A 19,581-nucleotide genomic window follows, 5' to 3' on the forward strand; every position below is an offset into this window, starting at 1 on the left:
TAAAAGCCTCAAGTAAATGAATAAATGTAAATGATCTGTGCTCTGCTGTTTTTATTTTGTCACTAGGCAAAGGCAAATGCATGGATTGTTTGTGCTGTTGATGAGCAGGACATTGATTTGTTTTTTGTCTATAGGTGTGAGTGTAAGGTCAGTTGCCTGATCTATCGTGATTAACAAGAGGAAGTGAACAGGTGCAAAAAATTTTCCTGCTGTGTGAACAGATGAGAAATGTGAAAATTTGAAACCAAGGGGAGCCTGTGTGCTGAGTTGTTTGCCTGTACTCTTTGAGAACTTATAGTCATGAGCAGTTTCAGAAAGGGAAGTATGAGCTGAATGAGCCCTAGATTTGAACAATGGTCTATATTGAGAAACTGAGCTGTACATAGTTTGTGAGAGTTGTTTCGTGTGGTACAGAAGGGAAAGATAGAGAAAATTTAACAATTTTTGAGAACCTTGTTATGGTCTCCCTGTTGCATGTGACATAAACAAAGGCTGAAAATTGTTGGCAGTCTGATATGTGCGGCCGATCTGTTCTTCCACAAGTGAGTTTGAGAGTGCTTAACCATTTCTTGTTCTAGAAAAAGCTCAGTTCCTGTGTGTTTCTTTATACTTTGTTTTTTCTGACTCAAAGAGAAATGCATTTTTGATTCACGATATTTTCGACTTACAATGAGCTATAAGGTTTGTTGGAACGTAACCACATTGAGGACCACCTGTATATGGGTAAATTGTTGTAAGTAGCTTAGCATTGTGAGTTCCTGTGTAGACATGCAGTTCAGGTGAACTGGTGACTCTTAATTGCCCTTAGTGTGTGAATGGGTGAGTGATTTCATGTGGCTACCCTGCAATGGAATAGTGTCCCATCCGGGGTGCACCCCCTCAGCCTTGAGCCCATTTGTTCCGGGACTGGCTCTGGGTCACCACAACCCTACTTGAAATATGATGTTCATCATTTAATTACTGTTTGTCTGTTCTTCACATGGCGCAGTGGGTTGGACCGCAGTCCTACTCTCCGGTGGGTCTGGGGTTTGAGTCCCGCTTGGGGTGCCTTGTGACGGACTGGCGTCCCGTCCTGGGTGCGTCCCCTTCCCCCTCCGGCCTTACGCCCTGTGTTGCCGGGTAGGCTCCGTGACCCCGTAGGGGATGAGCGGTTCTGAAAATGTGTGTGTGTGTGTTCTTCACATTTATTTACTAAGATAGCTGACACTTTTCTCCAAAAGTGACTTACAATGTTCAGTTACCTACAACTGTTTATGCATTTAAACAGCTGGGTAATTTTACTGGAGCAATTAGGGGTAGGTACCTTGCCCAAGGGTAGTACTGCATTAGGTTAAGATTTGAACCAGCAACCTTCAGATTCAAAATGCTGCAGCTCCTACCACTATGATATCAGCTGCCCTCCCCTCTTTTTCAGCAGATGGTTATAATTGCACATCACGTGTTCTGTACATGGCATATATCTATATGTTAATGTAATATACTATACATGCACGCTGAAGAAGGCATTTAGCCAAAAACACATTGATTTACTGTGCAAATTAAATTTGTTGTTCACTAAGTTTGAACCTGCTGCACCCTTTTTACTTTTGAATCAGCTCAAGTCTTGTGTATTCCCTTATCTAGGTCATTCGGTTTCCATTTGACTCAAAAAGGCAAACAAACATTGCTATAATAGTACTTTCAGATTCCATATGACTCAAGGTGGAAAAACATGTTTTCAATAATACACACATACACACACATACACACACACACACACACACACACACACACTGAGGCCGCTTGTCCCAAGTGGGGTCGTGGTGAGCCAGAGCCCAGTCCGGCAGCACAGGGTGCGGGGCTGGAGGGGACACACCCAGGATAGGATGCCAGTCCATCGCAAGGCACCCCAAGCGGAACTCAAACCCCAGACACGCCAGAGAGCAGGCACAGGCCAAGCCCGCTGCACCACCGCACCCCCTGTAATGCAAACAAGTAATCACAATAGCCGGGGCTGCTTTCCTTGCTTTGTACACTTACCAGGCAGAATCTACAGTACATTAAGTTGAATGTTTTTTTCTGACATTTGAGTCTGCTGCTAGGGGGCGCGGTGGCGCGGTGGGTTGGACCACAGTCCTGCTCTCCGGTGGGTCTGGGGTTCGAGTCCCGCTTGGGGTGCCTTGCGACGGACTGGCGTCCCGTCCTGGGTGTGTCCCCTCCCCTTCCGGCCTTACGCCCTGTGTTACCGGGTAGGCTCCCGTTCCCCGTGACCCCGTGAGGGACAAGCGATTCTGAAAATGTGTGTGTGTGTGTGTGTTTCACCACAAAATATGGACATTACTTTAAAAGCACTAACCCCTGATCAAACAATATTTGTTAGGCACTTTCATTTACCAGGCAGTAAAACAGGTCTGGGGGGGGTGACGGTGCAGCGGGTTTGGCCGGGTCCTGCTCTCTGGTGGGTCTGGGGTTCGAGTCCTGCTTGGGGTGCCTTGCGACGGACTGGCGTCCCGTCCTGGGTGTGTCCCCTCCCCCTCCAGCCCTATGCCCTGTGTTGCTGGGTTAGGCTCTTTTTTTGCCATGACTCTGCCTGGGACAAGGAGTTTCAGCAAGTGTGTGTCTGTGTAAACAGGTCTGTTCCACCTTTTAAAATCATAAGTCATTGTTTCAGTTCCACATTTCAAACGCTATTCATTTTTCTTATTTCTCTTCTCACATTCTTTGAATTTTACTCCTACGGCTACTCCTCCTATAGAAGCCAGCGCTGTCCCGAGAGCAGTCCCCAACGGTCCTGCTACTAGAGTGAGCCCTGCCCCCATCACTAAGGCTGCTCCCATTGCTGTTGCCATAACCCCCACACCCTTCTGCGCTATTGCTGTCAGTACTGCAGCCATGACAAGAGACAGTGTACACATAGTCACTCCAACAGTGTCCACATTCATCAGTGCAGCCAGGGCGACAACCACAAATGCTGAGATACTTGTTCCAGCTGCAACTTTTACGAATTCATGGCTTAAAGCTTTACAAAATGAATTCAGTAAATCTGGTAAGTTCCATAAAGCTTTTAATTGCTTTATAACTCCCCCATCTCTTTTAAGAAGGGAAACTACAGATTTAAAAGCTGTAACGATTTCTACATCATCTTCACTCACTATTGTGAGGGCAGCAGTTGCTACCATTGCTGTAGCAGCTACACCTGCTCCAGTTATTTTACAGCCTGACAATGGAGAAAAAAAATCATCCCTATAACTAAAACCACTATTGCTAGAGCAAAGATCAGAACTGGTGGTGTGAGAATATTAAGTAATTCTTTTACTTTCTCAAATACATATCTCAAGTAGAAAACAAGCCCTGCAACTGTTATACCAGTTCCTACCCCAAATCCTGATAATCCCATTGCAACCATTCTTCCAACTAAAGCAACAGTTCCCCTTCCTGATGCAGCCATTTCTCCAGTTGAAATGGCTGTTTCTCCAGCTGGTGCTGCTGCTGTTCCTCCAATTGACGTGGATGTTCCTCCAGATGCTGTTGCTGTTCTTCCAACTGACGTGGATGTTCCTCCAGATGCTGTTGTTGTTCCTCCAGCTGGTGTTGCTGACCCTCCAACTGATGTGGTAATTGCTCCAGCTAACTTGGCCCCAAGTAATGTGCCTATTCCTCCAACTAAGGCTGCTGCTCCTCCAAATAAAGAGGCTATTCCAGCTTTTTTGGCGATTCCTCTAGCTGATGTGGTTGTTTCCGGAGCTGATGTGGCCGTTTCTCCAGTTGCTGTGGCAGGTTCCTCAGATGATGAGACTGTTTCTCCCCCAGTTGATGAATTCATTTCTCCAGTTGCTGTGGCAGGTTCCTCAGATGATGAGACTGTTTCTCCCTCAGTTGATGTTGTCATTTCTCCAGTTGCTGTGGCAGGTTCCTCAGATGATGAGACTGTTTCTCCCCCAGTTGATGAATTCATTTCTCCAGTTGCTGTGGCAGGTTCCTCAGATGATGAGACTGTTTCTCCCCCAGTTGATGAATTCATTTCTCCAGTTACTGTGGCAGGTTCCCCAGATGATGAGGTCATTTCTCCAGATGATACAGCAATTTCATCTGCCGCTGCATTTGTTTCCCCAATTAATGAGAACGAAAAAAATTATGAAATATTAATTGAAAAATACATATGAAATTAATTACTCATTTCTTCTATGATTAATGTGTAAACCATGTCTAACTTTGTTGTATGTGTCTGTTCTGGGCATACAAACTGTACAGCCTAATGGATGAATTAGACTTTGTTTAACATAAGCTGGAATAGTGGTTAGAGTTGCTGCCGTTGCAGGTTTAACTCCCGCCCCAGCTACCTTCCTTCTACCACGGTACATACTCTAAAAAACTGCTTCACTAAATGACCCAGTTGTGTAATTGCATAACTAGTTGTAAGTTAACATGAAATGTTATTTTGGAGAAAAGCTTCATCTAAATGAATGATGTCAGTGTAAGAAGCAAGAAGGAGGGGTTCTTAGGGACATGGGTAAAAAAATAACAAATTAACCTTAATCTCAGGGTATTTATAGACATCACACCACTGACAGGGCTACTCATAGGATGCAAGTCAGAGATCTCAGTGTGAAATCTTAACTCTTTCGGAGTGAACATCAACTCTGTATAACACATTACCTTGAGGATTACCTGGAGGTTGCTGAAATCCGGTGTCTCTTTGGAAAGACTCTTTGGGTAACACCAAGCAAGAGTCATTGTGTGCTATCTTGCTGGTGAATTCTTCTAGAAGGGCATCCATGTTACTGCAAAATGTAATATCACTGGGTTCATATGTTTCGATCCAGAATGGATGCTGGTGGTCTGCTCCCCAGCAGAAATGGACCACCAAAACATATTTCAGATTTGTTTCACCAAACATATCAATCACAGTCTGAAGATATGCGGGTGCTGCTCCTGTCACAAGGACTGCACTGATCTCGGGAAGCTTTTGGACCACAGAGGCAAAGCTGGCATGTGAGGCATGTTCAGTCGAAGTTTCAGGCAAAGATAAAAAAACAATGTTTGTATCATTATAATTTTGACTCTTCCAGGCAATCCCATCTGCTCTGCACAACCACTTCTGGGTGTGTTTTGTATCTTCAGTATTTTCAGACATGAAGTCTGTCACTTCGTCGACACACAAAATGTATTTTCCTGCTGGAAGTCTGTCGAAAGACCTGTGCACTAAAAGAAAACATGACAGTTTCATTCACAGTATAATGGTATTGCACACATGAATTATTGTTACTAACTTGGTCATTTTTTTCATTGCACTTGGTCCTGCTCTGTGAAATGCATCTGTCATCAAGTGATGTAAAGTCAAATGATACAGGAACTACTTTTATTAATTTAACTGACCCTTCTCTCCAAGACAGCTTTAGGGTAAGTACCTTGCTCAAGGGTGCTGGTGCCTGTGATCTTTGGATGTAAAGAGAGGAACTCTAGCCACTATGCTACCAGTTGTCCCCATGTTATGAAATAAGTGTATTGATTCAGTTTCATCAACAGCTCAATCAAAAATAAATATTATCAAACTTTACTTTTTCAAAGTTCAGAAAACACAAAGTCCACTGGTCCCCTTGCGATAGCCAAGCCATGACCCTTTGCTCCTCGGTCTCCCGGTCCCTCTTCACCCATTCACCCTGAATCCTATCCTCTCGGTTCCAGACTTCCCGATTCTTCTCCTAGACCCCGATTCTCGTCTTACCCCATAGATAACGTCTGCACCTCCAGTAACCCGTGTCTGCCCTGAACTACGACTCTTGGCCTGCCCCTTGTTTAAGTGCTGAAGAATGAACAACCTGCGACTGGGTCCTCCCCTTCTCCTCAGCCTCCTGTCCTCATCTTTGACAGTAACCTTTAATAGATCATAAAGTCTAATGCACATTTTGTCTAAAAAACTAAATATGCTAAAATAAACTCACAGATAACAGCAAACTCAGTGCCATGCCCACGCCACCGAGCCAGTGCGGAACACCTGGGGCGCGGCACAGACTGACGCAGAAAAGGCAGCTTCAGAGCAGGGACTGATGCGGAACCTTGTTCAGCCTTGTGACTTCCTTGCTGTATCTGAACTCCTTCCTGATCCCTTAGTCCTTTCCCAATCCCTTACCCTGCTTCCTAGTCTTCGTGCCTCTTTATGATTATCGACCTCTTGCCTGTGTACCTGGTCTTTTGTATTGCCCCTTCAACGACGTTTGCGCCTCGGAGACCTATTGCCCTTATTCCGCTCCGGACTTGGGTCCGCCCCTTCCTTCCGGAATCATATAACATATTACTCTGATTAATATACTGTTATATCTAGATAAAAGGATTTCTCAGTGTGGATATCGATATCACAGTAAATTAACACACAAATTGTCTGAAACCGCTTATCCCCAGGGGGGTTGCGCCGAGCCGGAGCCTAACCCGGAAATACAGGGCGTAAGGCTGGAGGGGGAGGGAACACACCCAGGGCGTCTGGCGCAAGGCATCCCAAGCAGGACTCAAACCCCAGGCCCACCAATGAGCAGGTCCCCAGCCAAACCTTCTGCACCCCCACAAATTAACAGAATGATGGATGTCTATAGATAAATATGATTGATATGAACATATCTATCAAGATGTAGAAAGAATAATCAGTAATTCTGACATGCAAAGTTTTAAATGTTACAGAGAAAATAACCTGTATCCTTTGTTTCTATGGCTGAAGACGTGTTCACAGTAAGTAAATAGAAGTAGAGGTAAAATAAGTACTACACAAGTTTTAAATGACACTTACACTGAGAGTTCATTTCAGAACCGTCCATGTCTATCGCGATGCGGATGACGGGTCGTTCGGGAGTGAATTTACAGACAAGTGAAGGTTAACACATTCTTTCACTTTCAGTTCTGTTGTTGCCCACCGCCCACTTCACATACCTGCTCCAGGATCTGTATTTAAAGAGACACACAGAGACTCTCCATTCAGTCAAACCTGCAGCAGGTGAGTCCCTGTGTTTCTACTTTTATGTATTCTTTAATAATGGAACATAAAACGTAACGCAAAATGTTACTTAACTCTGTCACGGCAACAGACGGACTGGAGAGAGACACACACAGGCAAGTCGTGGACCCAATTGCGGGTTGATTTTACTCTTTTCTTGAAGTTCGAAGGGCAGGACACGATCAAGGTCAGGCGAAGGTCTTTCAGGCGAAGGTCTTTCAGGCGCAGATGTCTCGACACAGGCAAGGCAAAACTCGGTGGTTGTAGAAGACAGGTGAGGGTCGAAAACAAGGAACACTAGAACTAAGCAGGCTGCGAAGAACAGCCCGAGGCCACTGCAATTGCGAGAATCTGTGTCTTGCTGTGTACACAGAGCTCATTTTATCCCGGGCGTCATCAATTAGCCAGGTGTTGCCGCTCCACTCTTTCCCGGAGGCGTGACAAACTCACACACACACTGTCAGAAAGGGCTTGTTCCGAGCAGGGTCACGGCGAGCCGGAGCCTAACTTGGCAACACAGGGCGTAAGGCTGGAGGGGGGCACCCAGGAGGGGATACTAGTCCGTCACAAGGCACCCAAAGCAGGACTTGAACCCAAGACCCACCAGAGAGTGGGACCCTGCCAAACCCGCTGCGCCACTGCGCCCCCCTGTGGTTTTAGTAATTATGTTCAGTTATTGATTTTCTCCCGTCCTGGGTGTGTCCCCCTCCCCCTCTGGCCCTACGCCATGTGTTGCTGGGTAGGCTCCGGTTCCCCGTGACCCCGTATGGGACGAGCGGTTCAGAAAATGTGTGTATATTTATTTTCTTATTTTTGTGGACATCACTAACCCTAATACACGAGTTACATGAAGGTGTAATGAAACAGGCTTACTTGCGATGTGGGGGGCGAGGTTGCACGGGGGTGCTTGGTCAGGTCCTGCTCTGGTGGGTCTGGGGTTTGAGTACTTTTTGGAGCATCCCTTTCATATCCCGTCTCCCCGATTTGCTGCAGGTACGGTCGTCCGGCATGAGGTTGTGGGCGTGACAGTCCATGTTTTTGCTATCACAGTATGTCTTTAAGTTTTAAAATATTTACATTGTACATATATTACGTTGTGTATTTATTGGCAGAATTCTGTACTTATACTCTTCTGTTATTTTAACAGTCATTTGCCAGGAGAAGTTCAATAGATTATACCCCCCAACTCAACCCCCTGAAGACCCAACTACAGGTCTGGTGAGTTACTTAGCATTAAAAAGGTGGATCTTACACAAAAGGGTTGTTGGTTTATGTACAAAGAAAGACCCTTCTGGGCAAATCCATGAATACGAAGACATACGTACACGCACGCACACACACACACACACACACACACACACACACACACACACACACATTGTCTGAACCACTTGTGGGAAGCTGGAACCTAACCTGGCAACACAAGGCGTAAGGCTGGAGGGGGAGGGGACACACCCAGGATGGGATGCCAGTCCGTCGCAAGGCACCCCAAGCAGGATTCAAACGCCAGACCCACCAGAGAGCAGGCACAGGCCAAACCCGCTGCAGCATTGCAACCCGCCCCCCCCCCCCCCCCCCCCCCCCCCCGAATATGTAGACATGGACCAAAAAAAATACTTTATTTAGTGCTCTGTGTCACTGTGTGAGAAGAATGCTCTATAAAAATAAATTGAAATCATTAAATGGTGTTTTAAGAAGGCCTGAGAGCTCCTTAACACCACACAGACTGGCCTTTTGAATGATATTTTTAGCTAGGATTACAGATAATGTGGTAATTTGCAAAATGTTCAACTTCAAAGAAACTGTCTGTACTGTTTTTTGTTTCACATATAGCTCCAAAGATAGTCCTAGCAGACATACAGCATCTGTCACAAAAACTGTCAAATTATTTTCCTCTTAAGCCACCCTTTGATTTAAATGGCCATCTTTCACAATTTTCTTAGTAGAAGTTATGACTAATCTATTCATGGCAGACAAAGCTTCACCTTAACTATTTGTGCTGACAGCGCAGGGGTTGAAATCTGTCACATCAGTCACATTGCCAGAATCACACATCAGGACACAAGGGGTAGGACCCAGTTCCAGGACAGTTTATTTAGTTATTGCAGGGCTGTACACCCGGGGCAAAATTAAGATGCAGCTGGAGTCACCTGTTCCTGTAAACAGATAAGAACTGTATCAATTCAACTTACTTTTAAAATGATCTTCAATGAGACATTATAATCAGTACTGAATTCAATTGTGTCATAAAACAAGTGTTTATTTTAGTTATTCTAGTACCTGTGATTATTATTATTATTATTATTGACAACAACAACAACAACAACAACAACAACAATAATAATAATTATAATAATAATAATAATTGCATGGTCCATATAGCACTTTGAAAAAAAGTGGAAATGAGCTTTTTATTACTAGATATTTTCTCTTATTTTCAGGCTCTGGCTGCAAAAGCAGAAATGGATTCAGAAAAAGTGGAAAGTGATACAGAGGCCAAGTATAAAAGTTAGTTTTCAAGTCATTATGTTTTATTTAAAATTATTATTTTTTTTTTACTGTAATACACATCTTTTATCTCAAAGTAAATCAATGATTTCTCCAATGACTTCCAAATGTTTTATGATTTAAAGATTTCAATCCTTGCAGATTATTGTTGTCTAGGGTAAAGGTGGGAAGAGTAGTCAGTAACAATACTTAAATAAAAGTGCTGTTATTTTCACAAATACTTTAAAAAAAATACTCATGGAAAAGTAAATTTGGTTATTGAGAAAATACTATACAATTCTGAGATTCACACCCAGCTTAGTTCTTGTTAACATCATAATACATTGAAAGTGTTACTTCATCCACTCCAGTTTCCCTGGTCAGACACGTGGAGACCCTCTGTTCGCTGTCATTTTAATCAGACCTAAGAAATTAAACAATGAAAAGACAACCTGTTGCTTCCTTCATGTGATATTTCACATTTTTACTCCAGCCCTAATCTTCGTATGCTGATTGTAATATTTGAATGGTAGAATTGAAAAAGTTAAATTTTAATATCTGAATGGTTTTACAGTTTGAAAGAGTGAAAAGAAACATATTTGGTCTTAATCATTACACTGATTTACAGGGAGCAAAAATGAAAGCAAAGAGAATCAACCAATCAGAATTGTCCTTTTGGGAAAAGATGGTGTTGGGAAGAGTTCTGCAGGAAACACCATTTTGGGGAAACCAAAATTCAAAACTTGCAACATCGCCTCAGAAACACAGTGGCAGAGAGCAGAAGCAGTGGTGTGTGGCAGGACAGTTACTGTGATCAACACACCAGATGTGGTTACAGAACAGCTCACTCCAGAGTCTGTGAGAGCCATTGTGAACGGCCTCCCTTTGTGCTCTCCTGGACCACATGCTTTCCTTCTGGTCATGTCAACAGAAGGGTTCGCCAAGGAAGACTGCAGAACTGAACGTTTTCTCAGTAAGATATTTGGGGAGAGCGCATTGATGTACACCATGATACTCTTCACCCAAGACCAGAGTGAGACTCCAAGTGTTGAAAACTTGAAGCTCAAATCATCAGCCTTTAGTGAACTCATGGAGAAAATTCAGAGTAGATATCATGTCTTCAGTAATAAGGACGGGAAAGATCAGGCTCAAGTCATTCAGCTCCTGGAGAAAATAGATGGCATGGTTGCAAAGAATGGTGGAGGATTTTACACTGAAAAAATCAACAAAAAGGTACGTAACACACACACACACACACACACACACACACACACACACACACACACACTGTCTGAAGCTGCTTGTCCTAAGTGGGGTCACGGCGAACTGAGAACAGAGAGCGGGACCCGGCCAAACCCGTTGCGCCCCCTGTGCATCATACACACTATTCTAAATGCCTTACTGCGAATAAGTCATTTTGTGTTAGTAAGCTGTGTTTGTCTACAACAGAAAAATTTGAAAAGAATAATTCAACCAAGTGTGGGGGTTGGGGGGAGGGTGCAGAGGAAGCAGGGGGAGCAGGGGGTGCAGTGGTGGAGGGGGCTTGACCGGGGCCTGCCTTCTGGCGGGTCTGGGGTTCGAGTCCTGCTTGGGGTGCCCTGTGACGAACTGGGATCCTGTCCTGGGCGTGTGTCCCCCCCCCAGCCCCGCGCCCTGTGTTGCCAGACTAGGCCCCGGTTCCCTGCGACTCCCGCTTAGGACAAGCGGTTTCAGACAATGTATGTGAGTTTAACCAAGTTAATACAGTTTTAGTACATTTATTAATTTAATTTTCTCCAAAGCATCATACATCTCACAGAAAAATACAATGAGTGCATTACATCAACAGAGGAAGAGACTTGGATGCAGACGGGTGATTCTAAAGTACAGTTAATTTGTTACTTTCCGCATTATGAACCAAGTACGTATGAACCAGTTCACTACAAAATACACCCATCCCTTGAGTTATGCGCAAACTTCTTGTCACAAGAGTATTTGCTTCTACCTGTTTGTAGGAATTTTAAAAAAATCCTAGAACCTATTTTGGTACGTGTTTTAACTCATACCAGATACATGTAAATGAAATAGATTCAACACCAGCGCTATTTCGATTCTTTCTTGTTGCATTTTGCTGCCAACTACTGGTCACTTTTTGCTCTAGAATAGAGGAATTTCAGAAAACAGAAAGAAATGAAAAAAATCCAATTAAAGTAAATCAAACTGTAAATGTATTTTTTTTTTTTATCTTTAGAAATTTGTAGGTTCACTGTTCGTAACTGGAAGTACAAAGTTACCTTACTCATGGGTACAACAGAAGGATGTGCGATTCAAGCCTGAGTCCTTAGAACCCCATAGAATTAAACATGTAATTATCACCTCAGTCACTGAAATCAACGTGAAACCCTGGGTTCCTCCAGAGAACCATACTGAGGACAGATTCAGGTAACATGCAAAACTTGTGTTGCATTGAAGATCTTTACAGAAAAAGTAACTGGTCAGGGAGCAAGAAAGAAATTTACATGGGGAAGGTCCGGGAAGTGCACTCTCTGGTCTCCTTCTCAGGGTCGAGTAACCTCCTGCGGCTGGGGAAGGGTTAAATGAATGGGACACTGTGGACATTTCTCGCTGGGGAACCAATTCTTTTTTTCCCTTATGAAATAACGGACCTCATCACAATGAAAACTTGCCTAAAAGCAAATGGGTGGCACGGTGACACAGCGAGTAGCGCTGCTGTCTCACAGCACCTGGGTGGTGTGAGAGGATGTGGGTTTGATTCCCGCTCAATCTGTGTGGAGTTTGCATGTTCTCCCTGTGTCTGTGTGGGTTTCCTCTGGGTGCTCTGGTCTCCTCCCACAGTCCAGAGACATGCTGTTCAAGTTCACCCATAGTGTGTGAGTGAGAGAGAGTGTGTGTGTTCCACTGATGTATGGATGAGTGACCCCATTGTAATTAATATCGTATGCAGTTTAAGTACTCATCCAGGTAAAACACATAAGAAGATCAATGCAAGCCCTACACATTTTACGTTTTATTCATTCAGCAAGTTGCTACCATAAATAAAAACACATTTCAACAGGTTAGATATTTGAACAAGCTTCTTTTGCAAAACCTGGAGTGTTACTTTATCTTTTACAGGTGATAGCCACAAATTCTACTGGAAAAAAGCCAGAAATGAACAAAATGGAGCAGCAGCTTCTAGAAATTATTGGCAGACTGGGTCTTGAAGATTTTCACCCTAAAAAACTAACAACAGCAGACATACTGACCATTGACAGATGTTCCGTGGGTCATCAACCTCAAACAGAACAAGACGTGGCAGTTGCATCCCTACAGAAACTGTTTGTTCTAGATTACAGAGGCAGACAGGTGTCTTTAAAAGATAGAAATATGGAGCCTATTAATTCAGATGACTTTGACATAATGCAATTTATTGACCAAAAGAAGAAGGAGGCAGAAAAAAGCAGAAAGTCTTCACCCAATGGATGTTCAGATGGCAGTTTTTCATTGTGCAGACAACTTCCTGAGACAATACATGATGAATAAACTGTCTTTCTGTCAGTATGCACTTCCACTGTTAGTGCCCAATCCTGTTAGCGGTGAGATAGAGTTTCCTTTGTGGACATTTCGTCAGATTAAGAAGACCTGGAAAACTCTCGATACCTCCAAAACAGCTACAAGCAGAAGTGAGCCAGTTTACAAGGCATTCACCCCAATGGTATTTTTCTGCAGAATTGGAACAGTGACATCTTCTAAATCCCAGCTGATGAATTCTGTCATCAATCCACGTCACAACACATTCTTCCATAGACACTGCCCAGGGAGCAGCAGAACCTGCCATCTAATGGATGGAGTTGTGGAGATTGCCTGGTACTGTCCTTCCGGAAAACCAGATGACACGTTCAATGACTGTATTGCATTCTGTAATCTCCACGGTGATGCAGAAAAACATATAAAACAAAGAAAGTTCCTGGTTGAGAAGTCAGCTGTGAGTGTTGTGCTGTTACAGAAATTGGATCTTAGCGAGGAAGGGAAGGACATCTTGCCACAGTTTCTTGATACCTCTAAGCCTCTAATATTCCTTCTTTCAAACGAGAGCACAAATTTGAGTAAAACAAGTGAAGGCCATTTTCAAATTGGCTTGAAAGACAGAAATCAAGCTGAAATCATTGAAGAACTGACAATGATAATGAAACACTTTTTGAAAAGATCAAGTCCAGTCTTTAACCTTGAGGACATTGCTGAATCTTCAGAGTTCAGTGTAGATGAGACTGAGACTGATTGCTGGGAAGGGAAACTCAAAGCAAACACTGTAATAAAGGAACTGGATGGAACTGAATTCTCTCAAATAAAAGGGAAATTACTACCTCGTCAAGGACGTCCGTGGCAAGAGTGGAGCAAAAGCAGCAAAGATCTTCACCGTCTACATGGAAATGTAATGCAAATGGAGAGTGAAATACATCAAAAAATGAAGTCCTTACGACAAGAACAGCGATCCTTCCCTCTCAGTGATCTGATGAAGCATTTTTTAAGGGAAATACAGTCAGACAACATAGCACATAAGATTTACTTCCTGAAATGGGTTAGCAGCTTAATGGATGACCTGTGTGAAGATAAGTTGTCAGTGATTCGCAAACAATATGATGCTAAATGGACAGAGGCACTACAGTTAAAAAACAAACATGATAAGAGGGATGAATTAAGAGCGAAACAGGAGGAACTTGAAAAAGTGTCTGAGGAACTGAGTGATGGAACATGTGGCCTGGAACATCTCATGAGAGAAATGGGTCAGATCTATGAGGCATGGGAGTCTCAGAAAGAGGGAACTGACAGAACAGGAGTGGACATTTCTTCCCTTCCTGTACTTGCTGCAGACATCATGATCTCTGGGTTTCCAATAGAACTGATGGATGGTGATGCCGCTCATGTTCCGATGCAGTGGATAGATGCTGTTTTGGGAAAAGTTGTGGAGAAAATAGGTAACGAGAGACTCTTTGTTTTGTCTGTTCTTGGTCTTCAGAGCACTGGGAAATCCACTATGCTGAATGCCATGTTTGGCCTACAGTTTGCAGTAAGTGCAGGTAGATGCACCCGAGGTGCTTTCATGCAGCTGGTAAAAGTTTCAGGAGAGGCACAAAAAGAGCTGAAGACTGACTACTTTTTAGTGGTTGATACAGAGGGACTTCGGGCTCTGGAGCTGGCAGGAAAAGCAACTGTTCACCATGACAATGAGTTGGCAACATTTGTCATTGGCCTTGGCAACATGACCCTGATCAACGTCTTTGGAGAAAATCCAGCAGAAATACATGACACTGTGCAAATTGCCATTCAGGCCTTCCTCAGAATGAAGAAGGTGAAACTGAGTCCCAGCTGCATATTTGTTCACCAAAATGTGGCTGATATTGCAGCAGGAGAAAAAAACATGGAGGGGAAGAAACGTTTGCAAGAGAAGTTGGATGAGATGACCTGCTTGGCAGCCAAGGAGGAAGAGGAGTGTGATGTGAAGTGTTTTAATGATGTGATTTCATTTGATGTGACAAGAGACATCCAATACTTTGCTCAGCTCTGGGAAGGGAATCCACCAATGGCCCCACCTAATCCACGATATGCAGAAAATGTCCAGGATCTCAAGAAGATTATTCTTTCTGTGGCTAAACAGCAGAAAGGAATCAGTATCTCAGATTTCTGTGTTTGTGTGAAGGACTTGTGGAGTGCATTGCTCAATGAAGACTTTGTTTTCAGCTTCAAAAATACACTTGAAATTGTTGCTTACAGAAAGCTTGAAGCTGAATACGGGAATTGGACCTGGACTCTCAGGAGTGCCATGCAAGTCATAGAAAATACACTCTACAACCGCATAGAAAATGGTTCTCTGGAAGCCGTGGACAAAGAATACTTACGATCAGAAATGAACATTTCATATCAAACAGTTCAGACCAAGATGAATCAGTACTTCTCTAAAGACAAAGACAAAGAAATTCTTTCACAGTGGAAATGTAGGATTGAAATGAGAATTGAGGATCTCCACAGGGATCTGATAGATGAAACTAAAAGGAAGTTTGATGAGATCATTCAACAGAAAACCGCCTGTAAAGAACTGGAGGAAAACAGAACTTGGTATGAGAATGAAATATACAACAAAAGTGTAGAACTGGCCCTTGAACTGAAAGGAAAAGTCTGTAATGAAGAGACGTTAAGAAATGAATTTGAATCAATGTGGAGGAAATGGACAAAGGAGGTGGCATCAAAAATGGCAACAATCAAAAACATTAACATTCAGAACGATGTCAAGAACATCTTGGAAAGTCACTTTGAATATAAGAAAATCATTGACTGCATTGAGAAAGGTTCTTTCGAATACAGTCATAGTTCTAAGGATGCTGAAGAAACAGCACATTTTTTAGTCAAAATAAAAGACTTCATAATGAAAGGAGTGAACAAAATTGAATTGGGGTGGAAGCAACTGAATTCTGATGAGGAGATGAGAGCCAGAGAATTGTCACAAGCTATAGAGAGACAAACTGAAGAAAACATCAAAAAAGCACCAGTTAAGAAAATGGGTTATGATAAACGCTATATCCAAGAAATCATAAAAAATGCAATTGATAAACTTATGGAATTTGAATCCAAGAATTTTCAGTTACGAAAAAGAGTTCAAATTGGACCTACTGTTGTATCTGTGTGACATGGCAAAGAAGGAATTCACAGACCTTCACCGCCAGTTCAGGGAGGCCAACGATCCACGTGTTTTCCTGGAGAAGAAGGAAACCAGAGTATTACAGCATCTTCAAGATTCACTGCAAAGATACAACTTCAGCTGTTGCAGTGGCTGATATTCTGTGTATGAAGCTCAAACCCCGTATTCTGCAGGCTGTTTATAACCAATCCGCTGTTGATGTGGCCGATACAATTAGAAGAAATTCTGAAGCATTCAGAGGGAACAAGTCTAATCTGGAGAAACATTTCTTGAAGTCTCTGGCAAAATCAAAGAAATTTGAGGACTTCATAAAATATGTACATGACCCACGAAAATACTTTGAAAATTTCATAACTGAACATGTAAAAAATCAGTTGGGTACAAATCAAAGTTTTCTCCAAATTTTTAAAAACAATCTGAAGGCAAAACTGGCCTGTGTTACTGATGCAGTGGAAGCCGCTACAGAACAAGTAAAAAACCGAAAGGAAGACAGTGATGAAAGTCAGGAGGACAGTGCTGACACCAGTCAGGAAGAGGCCAACGTGTGGCTGGACAGTTTTTGTAAAAAGCTTGCAGACAAGCTGGAATTTTCCATGAAGGTTCTTAAAGGGATCAATTTAGGTGAGATCTTTAACTTTGACAACCTTAAAGAGACAATGAAGAGAGCACTGGATGGACTCACTGAAGACTTAAACCCAGAGTTCAGCAGCCTGTCCTCAATACAAATGGAGCTTTTTCGGGAAACACCTGCAGAGATCTTGATAAAGCAGCTGTGCGACTGCTGCTGGGTTCGTTGCCCTTTTTGTGCCGCCATCTGCTCCCGCACCATAAGAAATCACGATGGAGACCACAGTGTCTCTTTTCATCGACCCACTGCAGTAAGTGGTTTTCATTACAGAAACACTGATGTTTTCTCAATTATTATTTGTACTACTGCAGTTTCAAGTTCCGAATCATTTTATCCAGATTCATCTGATCGTTTAGTCAAGTATAAAAAGTACAGAGAAGCTGGTGAGAGGTTTGCCTGTTGGAGCATCACTCCGGACACCTCAGAATTACCCTACTGGAAATGGTTGGTGTGTCAGTTCAAAAACGAACTGGAGAGTCACTACAAATATAAATTCAAAAAACGTGGTGAAATCCCTGCAGCTTGGAAAGAACTGACTGAAGAAGATGCTCTTGGGAGTTTAGAGAAAATCTGAACATTTTTACTGATTTGTGGAGTTCAAGTCATCGACAGAAACTTAATAGAAAATTATTGTGATGACAAGAAAGGATTAAGGTTACAGTGATAATGTTCAGATGCAGGAAATATACGAATGGTAAAGAGCATAATTCCTCCTTGCATTATACTTTTCATGGACTCTTTTCCATGGGCATTCTAATAGTATTTTTCAGTATATTAATAATCATGGCTGTAGATGAATATTTTTTAGATGTTGAAATTAATCTGTCAAATCTGATTTAAAATAGTGCATGTTTACCATTAAGTCATTTAAAAACCCAGTATTTTGTGCTTTGTAGATGTAATTGGGAGAAAGAAAACCCTTTTTGGTCAATAGAGGGAAAGCTGGATATGACTTCCTTATCTCTTATAATGTCAGCAGAATAAGTCTCTAGGAAACAGTGTGTATAAGAGGTAATTTACAAGAAATACAGAGAACATCAGAGTGATGAGTAACACTTTGACAACAGATGAACATTCACTGCCTATAATTTTGCGGATCCTTTTGGTGGAAAAAGGTCATTCGGTGTTTGGACAGAGGGGTGATTTGTAGCCAGGTGCTGCCAGTGAAATCCACTTGATTAGTTGATCATCAGCAAGTGTGAACACTTATTGTTACTCGTTCCTGGAAGGATTATGAGTAGTACTGGAGAAGTTGAGCTTTCTGAAGCAGTGAGCTTTTCCACATAATTGTTGAAGAAAAAAGGTTCATTACTCAAAGCTCTGGTTAACACAGTGAATGCTAGTGTTCCCTGATGGTCAAAACTACTCATAGCAGTTCAACCTGTTGGAAATGACATGTTGTAGTTGCCCAGTCATCAAATATGTATTTTCATAATCAGCTAGGAAAGCAAAGAATGTGTTTGACTTGTTTTCATTAGATGAAGTGTGAAATTGGAATAAAGTTGTCTGTCACTTTAAATTGTCTTGCTGTTTTTTTTGGAAAGAGGATGAACCAACCACACACACACACACACACACACACATTTTCAGAACCGCTTGTCCCATACGGGGTCACGGGGAACCGGAGCCTAACCCGGCAACTCAGGGCGTAAGGCTGGAGGGGGAGGGGACACACCCAGGACGGGACGCCAGTCCGTCACAAGGCACCCCAAGCGGGACTCGAACCCCAGACCCACTGGACAGCAGGACCATCACACACACACAATCATCTGAAACTGCTTGTCCCCTATGGGGTTACAGAGCCTAACCCAGCAGCAAAGGGCTGGAGGGGGGAGTAAACACCCATCTGTCACATGTCACCCCAAGTGGGGACTCAAACCCCAGATCCACCAAAGAGAACGACCCAGTTCAACCCATTGCACCACCGCACCCCCAAGGATGAACTAAAGAGGGATAAATTCACCGTCCTTGTGATATCGGGACATGAAAAACATTTAGAAATTTTTAGTTTTTCGGGCTGATCCTGTTCCTTTCTTTCTTTGGAGTTTAAGACGTCCAGCAGTCTGTCCTCAGTGAAAATGGAGCACTTTGGGAAAACATGCATAGATGTCGATCGAACAGTTGTACGAGTACTGCTGGGTTTGTTCTTCTTTCTGTATGTCTATCTGCACCAGTAACCACAGAAAAATCCCGCTGAAGGTAAGTGTCCCTATTTGTACCACTGTAGTTGCACTTTACGTGGATGTACTGTATTCTTCATTTCAGTATAAAAAATACAGAGAAGCTGATGAGAGGTTTGCTTGTTGGATCATCACCCTGGACACCTCAGAATTACTCCACTGGAAATAGATAGTGTGACAATTCAAAGACCAGATGGAGGATCACTACAATTGTCACGCGGAACACAGGGAGCCGGGACAGCTGAACCCAAGTGCAGCGCTGTTCGTCTGAAGTTGAGGGAAGAGGGAAGTTCTCAAAACCAGGGACAGGTGAAGGGTCGGTCGATCTGCGAACGGGACAGGAACAAGGATCCATGGACGTGGTCGGAAAACGAAGCAAGGAGTCAGAAAACCGGAGACTGTGAACAGAGAATAGAGTAAGTGTGTGCGCAAAGTAACGCGAGGAAGGGCGGTTGTCCCAAACGAGATTCCGCAACGGTACGGGAGCTGAATCGGGTCTTTGTAGGGTGAGCAATTACTCAGGAGCTAGTGCGGAGTCAGGTGTTGTCGCTTGTGTTGTGGGCGTGGACGTGACAACAATCTTACATTAAAAAGAGCGGGGTGAAATCCCTGCAATCTGGAAATGCTCTTCAGAGCTTAAAGAAACTGTTTG

The 19,581-nt window shown here is 43.1% G+C and overlaps 2 protein-coding genes across 3 annotated transcripts; one reads left to right on the forward strand and one right to left on the reverse strand.

Moving 5' to 3' along the window:
* Positions 1-3,170: 3,170 nt before the first annotated feature.
* Positions 3,171-6,837, reverse strand: LOC114910164 (cell wall protein AWA1-like). Of its 2 annotated transcripts, none has more exons than XM_029250051.1 (3): positions 6,758-6,837; positions 4,648-5,181; positions 3,171-4,074 (listed from the first exon to the last, which is right to left on the reverse strand). In XM_029250051.1, exons 1-3 carry the CDS (start codon positions 6,783-6,785, stop codon positions 3,185-3,187), a joined length of 1,452 nt encoding a protein of 483 aa, XP_029105884.1. In that variant the 5' UTR covers positions 6,786-6,837; the 3' UTR covers positions 3,171-3,184. The 2 variants fall into 2 exon arrangements, with proteins under 2 accessions (XP_029105884.1, XP_029105883.1); XM_029250050.1 differs by having other exon boundaries at positions 4,636-5,181.
* A 7,370-nt stretch (positions 6,838-14,207) lies between these two features.
* On the forward strand, positions 14,208-17,323 carry LOC114910176 (interferon-induced very large GTPase 1-like). The gene is given in 3 exon segments (XM_029250116.1): positions 14,208-15,541; positions 16,065-16,194; positions 16,196-17,323. Coding segments are annotated over 3 exon segments (2,592 nt in total).
* The last annotated feature ends 2,258 nt before the right edge of the window (positions 17,324-19,581 follow it).

Source organism: Scleropages formosus, chromosome 3 (assembly GCF_900964775.1).
Source record: "Scleropages formosus chromosome 3, fSclFor1.1, whole genome shotgun sequence".
NCBI classification, from domain to species: Eukaryota; Metazoa; Chordata; class Actinopteri; order Osteoglossiformes; family Osteoglossidae; genus Scleropages; species Scleropages formosus.

Excerpts from the sequence above, each read along its gene's own strand:
- LOC114910164 (XM_029250050.1), bottom strand. The coding sequence starts at position 6,785 with ATGGACGGTTCTGAAATGAACTCTCAGT. Across the intron at positions 5,182-6,757 it reads TTCTGAAATGAACTCTCAGT|TGCACAGGTCTTTCGACAGA; the intron begins GTAAGTGTCATT and ends GTTTTCTTTTAG. Across the intron at positions 4,075-4,635 it reads ACCTCCAGGTAATCCTCAAG|CGGCAGATGAAATTGCTGTA; the intron begins GTAATGTGTTAT and ends AAACAAATGCAG.